General features: G+C 40.9%; 2 protein-coding genes across 3 annotated transcripts in view; one reads left to right on the forward strand and one right to left on the reverse strand.

Moving 5' to 3' along the window:
• Nucleotides 1-6,796, forward strand: part of Ranbp9 (RAN binding protein 9) — a 77,901-nt gene extending 71,105 nt beyond the window's left edge. Inside the window, exons 13-14 of the mRNA XM_028763304.1 lie at nucleotides 3,019-3,130; nucleotides 5,803-6,796. Coding sequence (XP_028619137.1) covers nucleotides 3,019-3,130; nucleotides 5,803-5,933 — 243 coding nt within the window. The 3' untranslated portion in view covers nucleotides 5,934-6,796. The remainder of the gene's footprint in view (nucleotides 1-3,018; nucleotides 3,131-5,802) is intronic.
• On the reverse strand, nucleotides 2,610-10,950 carry Nol7 (nucleolar protein 7). Of its 2 annotated transcripts, none has more exons than XM_028763307.1 (8): nucleotides 10,686-10,950; nucleotides 10,550-10,610; nucleotides 9,999-10,057; nucleotides 8,867-8,895; nucleotides 8,580-8,661; nucleotides 7,896-8,095; nucleotides 7,622-7,707; nucleotides 2,610-2,908 (listed from the first exon to the last, which is right to left on the reverse strand). In XM_028763307.1, the coding sequence occupies exons 1-7, from the start codon at nucleotides 10,937-10,939 to the stop codon at nucleotides 7,628-7,630; spliced, it is 765 nt and encodes a 254-aa protein (XP_028619140.1). In that variant the 5' UTR covers nucleotides 10,940-10,950; the 3' UTR covers nucleotides 2,610-2,908; nucleotides 7,622-7,627. The 2 variants fall into 2 exon arrangements, with proteins under 2 accessions (XP_028619140.1, XP_028619139.1); XM_028763306.1 differs by having other exon boundaries at nucleotides 7,594-7,707.
• Between the last annotated feature and the right edge of the window lie 1,209 nt (nucleotides 10,951-12,159).

A 12,159-nucleotide genomic window follows, 5' to 3' on the forward strand; every position in this document is an offset into this window, starting at 1 on the left:
ATACATATACATATACATATACATATATATATATATATATATATGCATGCATGCATCTTGGTTTCTTTGAAGATTTTTCCATTGAAATAAATGTTAGGAATTACTGAAAAAGCCTCTGAGTGGCTCTATGTGGCTCATGCTGCATGTTGCTAGACTGCATTCTGTAACCTTTGTACCAGGTCACCAGCAGTGGGAATGGATTACAGGAGTAGCACTAGAGCCTTAGTCCAGTCTTAGTGTGTAGCACTTACTATAGTTTTAAAAGTGGTTATTTGCATTCTCAGCAGGGTAAAAACATTCATTTTGCTCTGCGGATTTCATTTGTGTTCCTTAACCTTCTAGAACTCTTCTAGGTATTCATGCTTGGGAGTTTGATGCTGGCTTTCTTGCTTAGAACTTTACTCTGCTTCTAAGTTAACAGTTCTCAATCTGTGGGTCACAACCCCTTTGGGGGTCGTCTATCAGATATCCTACATATAAGATATTTACATTACAATTCATAACAGGAGCAAAATTACAGTTACAAAGTAGCAATGAAATAATTTGTCGTCACAACAAGAGGAACTGTATTTAAGGGTCACAGCATCGGGAGGGTTGAGATCCACTAAACCATATTTTGTGGTGTTGCTCTGTGGGTCTTCTCATCAAGTCTATTCCCTGTCAGGCTTTTTCTACAGTCCCATTGCCTCTCTGTGGAAAGCATGTTTCCATCATGTGGTTTGGAGTATGTTAGGACCTAGCTCCTCCTTAGCCATGCATTTTTTTTTTCCCTTTCTCTTAGCCTTAGTTTATATGTTTCCATTAGGTCAGTAGAGATATGCTAAGAGCACTGATCAGGTTCTGGTCTTGCAGTTTGTACCCTGTCTAGCAGCTGTGCTCACCAAAATACGAGTAAAATTTTAGCTCTTATTAAAATGTGTAGACTGGTAATTCAGCGGGAACCTCTATCTTATGGTACTGTGTGATCTTCACCTCTCATCTCAAACTAAGATGCCTCGGGTAACATCTGTAGGACCAGCATACCAACCTCGGGTGAAAGCAATTGAGGTGATTGATCTTTGAGTGCCTGAAATGTTGTAGAATATTGGCCAACAATGATTTATTACAGCTATCATATCTGCGAATTTTTATTGTTAAATACTAAAGGAGGTTGAGATTTCTGCTCTTTTGGTGGTATATAAATTTGAGTCCATGTACATATTCTTGGCAACTGTTAAAATGTAGCTACACAGTGGGGATGCCACATCTCCTCAGATGGCTGTGGTTTGCAGGGTAAATTAGTATTGATGAGAGTCTTGGAAATAATGACTAATAAGTTAGCTAAGGAATAATGAACTGTTCCTTGAACAGTAAGCTGGAGGTTGAGTGTGGGATAAAGAAGAGAACTACTTGGTCTGTTGGGCACAAAAGCATGGTCAGTATCAAAAAGAGCAGTTACTGTTGCCACACAGGTACATAGAAGGTTTCTTATACCCAAGACCTAGTAGTTACTGGTAACTTTAAATGGTATGTTTAGAAACTTCTATGCTTCTAGAACTTTCATTGTGATTGGGCAGTCTAATCTGAATGAAATAGTAATACAGGCCAATGGATAAGTCATGTGTGTATTTAGAGTCACGTGTGTTCCATTTTTGTAGCCTCAGATGAACAATTTGTAGCCCAGATTGTATCATGGGCTGTGTGGAAGGTATAAGCCTGAATACAGCCGACTCAGAAGCATTTCCCTGCCCCCAAACCCGCCTTAGCAAAGACATGCAGTAATTTTGGATAAGGGATGTATGCTTGAGCAACTAAATCTAGATGTTCTTCAGAAATTGTAACAGTCACCATGTTCAGGGTGCTGGGGTTCCCAGTTTATAAGTTTATAACCTCTGTTCCACCCTTTGCACTGGAGTCTCTTGTCTGTTTTGTATTTATTCCTTTGTATATATGTGTGTAGAGTATTACTTTGGGTCAGGCTATTGACTTGGGAAATCACAAAAACACTGGAACTGTCTTAGTTACTGTTCTATTGCTATGAAGAGATACCATGATCAAGGCAATCTTACAGTTTAATTGGGGGCAGGCTCGCAGTTTTAGAGGGCTAGTCCATGATCATGATGTAAGAAGCAGACAGGCGTGCTGATGCAGTACCTGAGAGTTCTACATCTTGGTCCACAGACAGTAGCAGAGATACTGAGCCTTGGTGTAGACTTTGAAATCTCAAGGTTCAATCCCAGTAACTACTTCTTCCAGCAGGCAGACCTAATTCTCTCCAAACAGTTCCATTAACTGGGTACCAAGCTTTCAAACATAGCCTACAGGGCCCATTCTTACTCAAACCACCACAGGACATTGCTAATTTCATTGGCTCTCAGACAATTCTGTACAATAAGTTCTCTTTGTAATCACTCAAAATCACAGTCAAATGATGAAACTGGCATTTAAGACAGACTGGTTTTTTGGTAAAGGGCCACAAAGCTAGCAAGTAGTGGACTTGAAGCCAGTATCTGAAACTATCATGTGCCTTCCATGGTCAAACAGGAGAGTAAAGAGGAAACTATGTGCCAGTTGTTTTAAAGTTGTAAGACAAATTGCTTTAGGATAATTGGAAATAATATACTGGAGACTACAAGATCCATCTTGGCTTTATTTTTCTACTACTAAAACTTGAGATAGTATTCAATAAGATCTCCCCAATTCCCACATTTGTTTAAAAATAAGGCAGGCCTTATTCATTAGTGTCAAATTTACATCAGTGGTCACATGTGATAAAAGCATTTGGATTTTTTATCTTTCTTCCTTCTTCGTCAGTATTAGCCCATTCCTTCAGAGTTGCTTTAAATTCCCCTGTTGCTTGTGTTGCAGAAGTGGTGGACAGATGGCAGAAACAAACTAGAAAACTGGAAGCCAGTTACTTTGCTGTGTTCTGAAACATAGAAACATGGGTTTAAATGTTATAGTCACCTAGTCTTTTAAGACTGTATCTTAACCTTTCAACCTGGAGCTGCTTTGAACATACTGACATTGTTTCAACAGGATGCATTCAGTTTACTAGCATATTCGGATCCTTGGAATAGTCCAGTTGGAAATCAACTTGACCCAATTCAGAGAGAACCTGTGTGCTCAGCTCTTAACAGTGCAATATTAGGTAAGTAAATAATGCAAGTCAACTAGACTTCAGTGGCATCCTCTCAACAGTTGCGAGGACATCCTTCTAACATTTGTTTCAGTAAAATAGGGACATAGCATTCTTTTTAAAGTAACAAAAATTTCCTCCATACCAAACTTTACATGGATTCTGATGGAATAAAAGTGGTAGTCTGGAATATATCTTGGTAAAGGTTTTGTCTTCATGTATATAAATACTTAATGAGTCTTCCCATTTAGAATGAGGTATTTGTATAGTCTTTGTGTCTAAATGAAAAAAACGCACTATAGAGGCACTCTGTAGCCATTTTGGGACTGGGAATCACAGGCATTGTTCTTTTAAATTCCTTCATCTACTTGACCTAAGCTGCTCCTCCTGTATGGAAGAGCATGTGTACATGGCTGGGGAATGGCCTTTTGTTTCTCCAAGTGTATGTCATTAGGACTCAGTTGTGGAAGTAGTAGGAAATTCTGAGTTAACACGTGAACTCAGCTCAGGTGAGAAAGGTGACAATATAGGAAGGTACAGAACCTTCCTATGTCAGTAGCTATGTTTAATAGACTGAGCAAAACTTGGTTTGGCTGCTGTGAAAGAAATTTGGGCATGTTTCCAATGAGTTCTGATAGTTGCTCCACAGGAAGGTGAGGCAAGAAGGGAGCACTTGAACAGATTACTCAGGACTCACAGCTGGAGCCACCCTGGTACCCTTGTGCAACTTTGACTTAAGGTGTTTAAAGGAGTAAGGGTACCTGAGCTCCCCATATCATAGCTCCTGTGTTTAAGACGTAAGTAGTACCAACAACACCTGAACTCAAACATTTGCTTTTAAATTAAGCAGATCACATAAGTGGTAAGGCTTTGTCAGTGTATATGGGAAGTGGGATACTGTTTGGTTAGTCTCTCTGCGTCACTGCAGGGATGTTAATAGTAATCACCTACTGAATACTTTGATGCGAATTCTGTAGTTACACTCGTATGAAATGTCATGGGTTCATCTGCACATAAAGCTTCATTTCTAAGCTGTTTTCTTCAAAGGTAATTTAGCTCAAGGGTTACTTTACATCTGACTTTTAGAGTCTTAACTTCCCCAATAAAATGGGACTCCAGTTCATTTTAGAAGTTTGTGCTGAATTTTGGCCTGGTACGGTTTTAGTTTCTTAAATTAGGATTTGTGTGTAGAATAATACAAATTTTGTTTTGTATTTTTTTATCTGGTTGTTGTATTTTCAGTGGCTAAATAAGATCAGCTGTGTTAGTAAAAATAAGAGTTTCTGAAGTAGCTAACTTTCTTGTGGCAGTTTTTGAGTTCTTCAAATCAAATGCTTAAGAAATGAGGCAGGGGGCAGGCCGGTCTCTAGAGTTTGAAGCCAGCAGTTTACATAGGAGACTTTCTGGCCAGTCAGGAGTTACACCTGGGGTGAGGTGGAGGTGGAATTTGTGAAAAATGCTTATATTTGTATTAAAAAAAGGATAAATTAAAGCAACTCTGTGAATGACTGCATCTTTTTGCTACTCATGAGCAGACCCATATGTAATGCATAATGTACTGTGTATCATATATATCTTTAAAGATTAAAACCAGAGGCCTCTTTTGGTCAAAGAGTATAATAATGAGCCCGTGGTGCTCACTTGGATGAGTAAAGATACTTCTGTGATTCTTAAACCCTCATTTTCCTTTTGTATTTATTCATAAATGAGTACTTCAACAATCTTAGCCTTTAGACCACTTTTAATTAGTGTATTTTCTGACCAGTCTCCTCCATGCTTTTCTTTTCTATGTGCTTCATTCCTTCAGAATTTTGTAAACTCTGGGCTGAGGCTATAGGTAATCGGATAGAGAGCTTGGCAGCCACTGTCACTGTTTTGCCCCTGTGAATTTTGCCAGCAGAGGGCTGATTAGTTTCACTGACGTTTGGACACCATCTCCAGAGAGAAAGCACAAGCATCTAAGCAGGGTCCTGTTACCCTTAGTTACCCATCATCCTCTGTAACTGTCTGCACATTTACTCGCAGCACTCAGGAGGCAGAGGCCAGCCTGGTCTACAAAATACACCCATCTGAAGGTAGTGATGTATAATACCCAAGAACATTCTATTTAATAAAATATCTGAGCCAATTAGGTTAACCTCTTTGATTCGAGGATGGCTTTGCTCTGTACACTGATAGGCTTTCACTTGCTTCTGAAAAACACGAGCACCTTAGAGGCAGCTCAATCGCCCTCACTGGACTTTGTCTACAGGAGGTGGGGTAGGATCGATCACTGGAAACTCTGGATGAGCACCTGGTACTACCTTTTCTTGTTAATGTCAGCTGACCTTGCCTCTAAGTAGAGGAATGGTAGATTTTCCTTATCTCAACCCCAGGTGTCAGGTAGGTTACATCTTTTCTATCGATGTTCACAGAGAAGTAAAAGGTTGAGTGTATATTTAACAAGGATCTCTGAATTCCAGGACAGATGGGAAAACAAAGTGAGACCATGTATCAAAAAAATTAAATTTAGAAAATAACTTCATTCTTCAAGAACATTTCTTAGAAATATCAACCTACTTTGCTAGTCAGATAGTTCAGATCCTCAGGCACAGATGTAGCACATATTGTATTGCCCTGATTAAAAGATGATTTTTAAAATGGTTGTTAATTGCTATTTTCATTTTCTAATCCTTTTTCCTTAGAAACCCACAATCTGCCAAAGCAACCTCCACTTGCCCTAGCAATGGGACAGGCCACACAATGTCTAGGACTGATGGCTCGATCAGGAATTGGATCCTGTGCATTTGCCACAGTGGAAGACTACCTACATTAGCTATGCACTTCAGGAGCTCACACTTACATTGTGGCAAATAGTCAACATGGAAGTAGACCGGCTCTGCTGATTTGAAATTTAGATTTTTTTTAATTATGTACTGGGGACAGGTTTTTGTCGCTTTACATTGCTTCCTAGTTTACAGCATGATGCAAATGATTTTCTAACTTAGTGTTAGGAGAAAATATTTTCCATCTTTTAACCTCTTAGTTGTCTAAGAGTTAAATATTACTGAATTTCAGACGTTCAAATTGATCATCAGAAATCCTTTAAAACAATTACCTAAAAGAAACCAAAAATCCTGCCTTCTTTGTTGGGGGGAGAAGGGGGAAGGAAATGGAACAAGTTGTGTTTGTGTTAGCATGTGGGTGATGTAAACTACAAATTGGGAGCTGTTCCGACCCCCGCTCCTGTGTAAGCATTCAATCAGTGTAACTTGCAAAATGCATAAACATCCGACAGTTTGAATTTAATAGTGTTGATGGAAGAAATCATTTTTAATGTGTACTGTAAAACTTGAAATACTCAGGAGCTGAGTGAGTATGTTTGTTGCTACTTACAATCCCAACCTGTTAGTCCCAGTAGTTTTGTTTTAACATGGTCTTTTTCAACTTTGTTTCCTGTTTAACTACAGATGACTTCTGTTGTAGACTCACAAGTTTAACTGTTGTATTATAACAGTATTACATGTCAACAGTGTGGTTATGACCTTTATTTATATAAAAACCAAATATTTAGTCAATTTACCGTGTCTTAATTTAATCTTTGTACACCTTCCATTTTTAAGTGCTTAAATGAGTACTATATTGCAATAAAAATGTAGTGATATAATTAACCAGCCATTAAAAATTTACTTCTACAGATATTAGTGTCAGTTGAATTTATGTATTAGATTCTCATATATTTCTTAAGACAGTTAATACTGGTTCTTACTGTCAGTCCAGGTTCTACAGTCTAAGACTACCTTTTAGGTAACTGCATTAGTTAAAACCTGACACTGTGCGTGGACATACAAAAATAGGAATTTAACAGGTAACTATCAACTAAGCAAAACCCCCAAACTAGTTAAAAATAAAATTTGAAAAGCTATTCCAGAGCTGGCAAGATTGCTCAGCAGGTAAAGGCACTTACTTGCTACAAAGTCTGGTGACTTGAATTCAACCTCTGAAACACACATGATAGGTAGGGAAGACTCAATATAAATTGTCTCCTGATGACCATGTATGTGTGTAACACACATCCCTACCTTCCTCTTTAAAGACCAAAAACACTTTCAGTGTCTATGGCTGGGCAAAGGTGCTAGCTGAAGTTGAAGTCTTCTCTCTTTTTATTTACTTGCTCTTGGGATCTTTTTGTTTGTTTTTACCCTGTGCTCTTTAACAACGACTTATTCCTTAACAGGAATCACATCAATAACACCAGAATCACTTTTCAGCTGTACTGAAGACTTCACAGATGTTTTTTTCCCCTCCCTTCCTGTGGCCACAACAAAGATGAAAACTGCTTTTCCCGCCAAGACTAAATTGTATTCTAGGAAGAAATGTAGCCAGCTGTTTTCCCAAACAAAATTGTTTATGATTCCTTTATAATGATTTATCAATGACTAGATTTTGATAAATGAATCCGCTCTACACCCAGTAACCTTAAAATCTATACATACAAAACACAGGTTCTTCATTTAACTTTACTTTGATTCACTTATAAGTTCTCTTTTTCATCTTTTTGGCCATCCACCGTTTTTTAAACCTCTTGGCATTTTGTTGTTTCTGAGTACCTACAATAGAACAGAAAGCTCCAGGTGTAAAAACATTCAACAAGTATTCAAAACCCAAGAAACATGAAATTTGGATGTCTAGTTTACATACATGGATGCTATTAAAGTAGATCTTTCAACTTATAATCCTTCCAAAAACATTTCCTTGTAAAAACTACTAAAGCCAACCGATGAAAGCTCCATCTTACCCCAGGTGCTATTGAGAAACTGGGCCGCAGCCTTTTTCACTGGTAACCTCTTATTGTTCAGAGACAGGAACTTGTTTACAGTCGTCCTCTTGGATTCTGAACCGTATAAACAGTTGTGGATGAAGTGTCTGGCTGCTTCTTGCCTTGAGTCTCTCAGATCTTCATCTTTAAGCCTTACAGCCAAGTAGCTTTTAGTCTGACTGGTGATCAATACAAAAGGTCAAAATACATTAGTGGTTACATGCTTGTTCTCCTACATAACTATGTATGACACTGGGGAGGGCCAACCCAAGGTGGTCCACACACTTAAGTAAGCACTGTACCACTCAGCCACGTCCTTAACCCAACTTTTCTCTCCTTATGGTGGATAGGGTTAGGGTGGTGTCAAACCCAGGGCCACACAAATGCAAGGTAGGGACTCTACTGTATGACTCTAACCCCTACATAACTTCACTTTGAAAAGTCATTTTGTTCTTGGTTCATCCTTTTCTTTAAGGCATACATAATACAGCAAAATCATATGCTGTTTTATAACTAAACACATTTTAACGAAGCAAGTAAATGTTACTATCAAAACTGATACTTTTCTATAAGTAATCCAATCTAAAACACTACTACTCCTCCTCCTAAGCCAAAACAACGGAAACTGCATCCCACTGGGAAAAACAGAACCAAACTCATTACCCGACAGACTGCACTTTCTGTATTTTAACTTTCTTCGAGCTTCCTCCTTTTGCATGCTGTTCACTTTTCTTTTTCAAATTAACTGAAAAAATAAGATCCACTTATATAAATTAACACTTAATGGAAGTCACTCACTTTAGTGACTACTTATGTGAGTGCAGGTTTTATTTTGAAGAAATAGTGGAAAACAGGCATAAGCCAACTTTGGCCAGACCTAAGGACCACAAATAGGCAAAAATACCTGCAAATGCACTTTACCCTGACACTTAACCGAGAACAATTCATACCTTTTACATTTCCTGGTGATTTCTTTATGCTGTGGAGGGAAAACAAAAGATGAGAATGGCAGGCAGTATAGAGAACTCGAAACAAGTACCCTAAGATCCTGACTTTCATGACCTCTGCCCTTAATCTTTACTGAGCCACACAGCACTGCCACCAACTCCCAATCACTGAGCTAGCATGGAGTGTCCTCAGAACTTAAATCTGATCGATGTTAGTAGGCATCTAGAGAGTATGCTTAATAAAATATGAGAAACGCAGAACTGTCTGTATAATTTAGCATTCCAAATATCAACTAAAGGTTGGTGCTAGTCTCATAGTAATTTGAAACTGGATTCAGTCAACAGTTGACACTGGAGACAAAGGGCAAGTTCCAGGTAACTACTAACTGACTAAACCACCTGGAAAAGAGAGCACAGAAGCAGCTGTACAGATGGAAGGTGATGGGGAAGGAAGGGATGACACTTGAACTTGGATAGGGAAGACAGACTCCACTGAACAGCAGAAACATATGCTTATATGCCTCTTGAATTAAAGATGTGAATAATTATGGAAAAATAACCAACAATTTGGAACTATTATTCTGATTTTAAAAAAAAAAAAAAAGACTTCAAAATTTAGAATGTTCTAAGGCCAGGTGTGGTGGTGCACACCTTTAATCCCAGCGCCAAGAGGCAGAGGCAGGCAAGTCTTGAGTTTTGAGGCCAGCCTGGTCTACAGATCGAGAGTTAACAGGACAGTGAGGGCTACACAGAGACCCTGTCTAGAAAAGCAAACAATGAACCAAACAAGTCAATTCAGCAGGACTGACTTCGTAGGCTAAAGACAAATGTAACTCCAGCTTTGGGTTTTAAGCACTAGCAACATTGCTAAATGAAATGAGGACCAGACAAAGGTGGAGGCAGGTAGAACAAGCTCTAGAAAAGTCTGGGTTTTAGACGCTTTGGTTAAGTGCCTGCTGCAACACTAAATTATCTCAGTCACTTATTTACCATCTATCTTGCTGGACATAGTTTATTTGATAGACTGGCATCAGGAACTCCAAAACCACTGTGTAGCTTTTAAGTTTGGGAGAATTTCTTCAGGTATACAGACTATGTAAGAAGGCCTGATGCATGTAGAAACCCCGTTACTTACTCAGCCTCTGAAGCTGTAGTTAGCTGCTCTAAAACAGCATCTGGAAGCAGCTTTCTTTTCTTTGGGGATAAAGACATTTGAAGACATGTTAAAGTGATGTACAGGTATGCCTGGAGATACTTTGAAAGTTACTCATTTCAAACAGTTCTGCATTCGGGTCAGTCTGAATACTGCCCTGCTACCTCTAAGCCGACAACGGAAAGACTGGGCTTATAAAGCCCAATACATTCTCTGAAGTTTTACCCAAAGTAGCTCAACGTTCAAGTATCCCTGTTCTGAATAGAAAGGCATTAGGCATGGCCACTCGAATCAGATCTCTGGGCTGCGAAATAAGTAATCATTAGCTCCAGTCTAGAATTTAAAAACCTCAAGAAAACCTCACTACCTCTGGAAGCCTGTAAGACCCAATGTCAGGGCCACCCATGCCCACTCTGAATTAGGGCAGACTCCAAGAAACACATAAATGGCCCTTGACCCTTTCCAATACAGTATCCTAAACGGAGCCTTTAGCTAGGCGCCGTGTTTACAAAGCGACAGATCCCGCCTCCAACCTTCTGCTCAATGAACAGTTCCTCGCGCCGCTTCCTCTTCTCCTTCAGCAGCGTTTTATCCCTGGAAGAAAGGGAGTCAGGTCAGCACCGGCCGAGCCTAGGGAGTCGCGAGGCATCCCGTTCCCGGGCCCCGGACCTGCGAGCACTCTCGCGCACGCGCAGCTCCTCCTCCCTAGCTTCCGCCTGGGCGCTAGCGAAAGTCAGCTCCTCCGGGGCTTCGTCGTCCCCGTCCTCCTCCTCATCCAGTGGCTCGGCGGCCGCGCCGCTGCTGGGCTGCGCGAGCAGCAAGCCGTGCTCTGCCTCCTCCTCCTCCGAGGCCGCCTGGTCCTCGTCCACCATCGCCTCTGCTGGCGCGGGAATACGCGACGAGCGCGGCCGGAGCTGCACCATGGCCAACGGAAAGACGGCTGTCTGACCCTTGACCCGGAAGCAGCCGCTCGCAGTGCGCCGCGCGCTCTCCACGCCCCCTGCTGGTCCGGAGGTCACGGAACGTGCTGAGGCGCGTGCGCGGGAGGGAGGACCTTCTCATGGTTGTGACCTGGAAACTGGGAAAGAGGGGGCGCGGCTTCGTCCTGCTCAGTGTCGCCGCCTTTTTTTTTTCCTTTTTTTTGGGGGGGGGGAATGGGGGGGTCAGGGTGTTTTGATCCATGGAACACCGGCAAGGGTATAATAAATACGGAATGAATGACCGTAATTGCTAGTGGATGCATCCTTGTGTGTATTATATACGACACCCCCACCCCCGCCATATATTTTCTGGGAATACATGGCCCACGTGATGTCTTTTACCCGTTATACATCAGGAAATGATTCTTCATTCCCTAATCTATCCGTGCATTTGGATGAGCTGTCCTCTCCGATACGTCTTCCCCTAAGCAGAACTGTTGACACTTTGAACGTCTCACCCAGAGACCATGGCTCCCCTGGCTTGTCTTGCACACGTTTCCGTCACTGCTCCACATTCAGTTCACCTGGCCGTTGATTCAACCATTAATCATTAATTTCTAGTGAAATCATTAATTTCTAATGTCACGCAGTATATGTTCAACAAATGGTTAGTTAACATATATGCTTCCTACTTTTAAACCTTATCCCCCCCCCCTTCTTATTTAGAAGCAATTTCCAATTTAAAAAGAATAAAGTGGGACAAAAAGATCAAAACAAGGCCTGTAGGTGGCGACGCATGCCTCCCAGTGCTGGGAGGCAGAGGCAGGAGAATCTATGTGAATCTAGGCCAGCCTGATCTACAAAGTGAGTTCCAGGACAGCCAAAGCTTCACAGAGAAACCTTGTCTCAGAAACAAAACAAAACAAGAACTGCTGGGGGGGTTGGTAGGCAGAGAAGGAAGGGGAGCCTGTGAGCCAGATGAGAGGGTGGCTCTGAGATCTCTTGGCCTCCGTCAGATATAAAATACAAATGAAAAACATTCTCAGAGTCAGACAGAGTAACACACGCCTGAAATCCCAGTCTTCAGGAAGCTGAAGCAAGAAAATCTTAAATCCCAGGCCAGCCTGAGCTAAAGTGAAACCTATCTTACGAAAACAAATGTTTGCATCAGTGTGCTGATCCTGACAGCAACCGGCATTAAGATAATGGGAAGGTTAAGCTGA

The sequence above is a fragment of the Grammomys surdaster genome, unplaced genomic scaffold, assembly GCF_004785775.1.
Source record: "Grammomys surdaster isolate TR1022 unplaced genomic scaffold, NIH_TR_1.0 137, whole genome shotgun sequence".
Lineage (NCBI taxonomy): Eukaryota > Metazoa > Chordata > Mammalia > Rodentia > Muridae > Grammomys > Grammomys surdaster.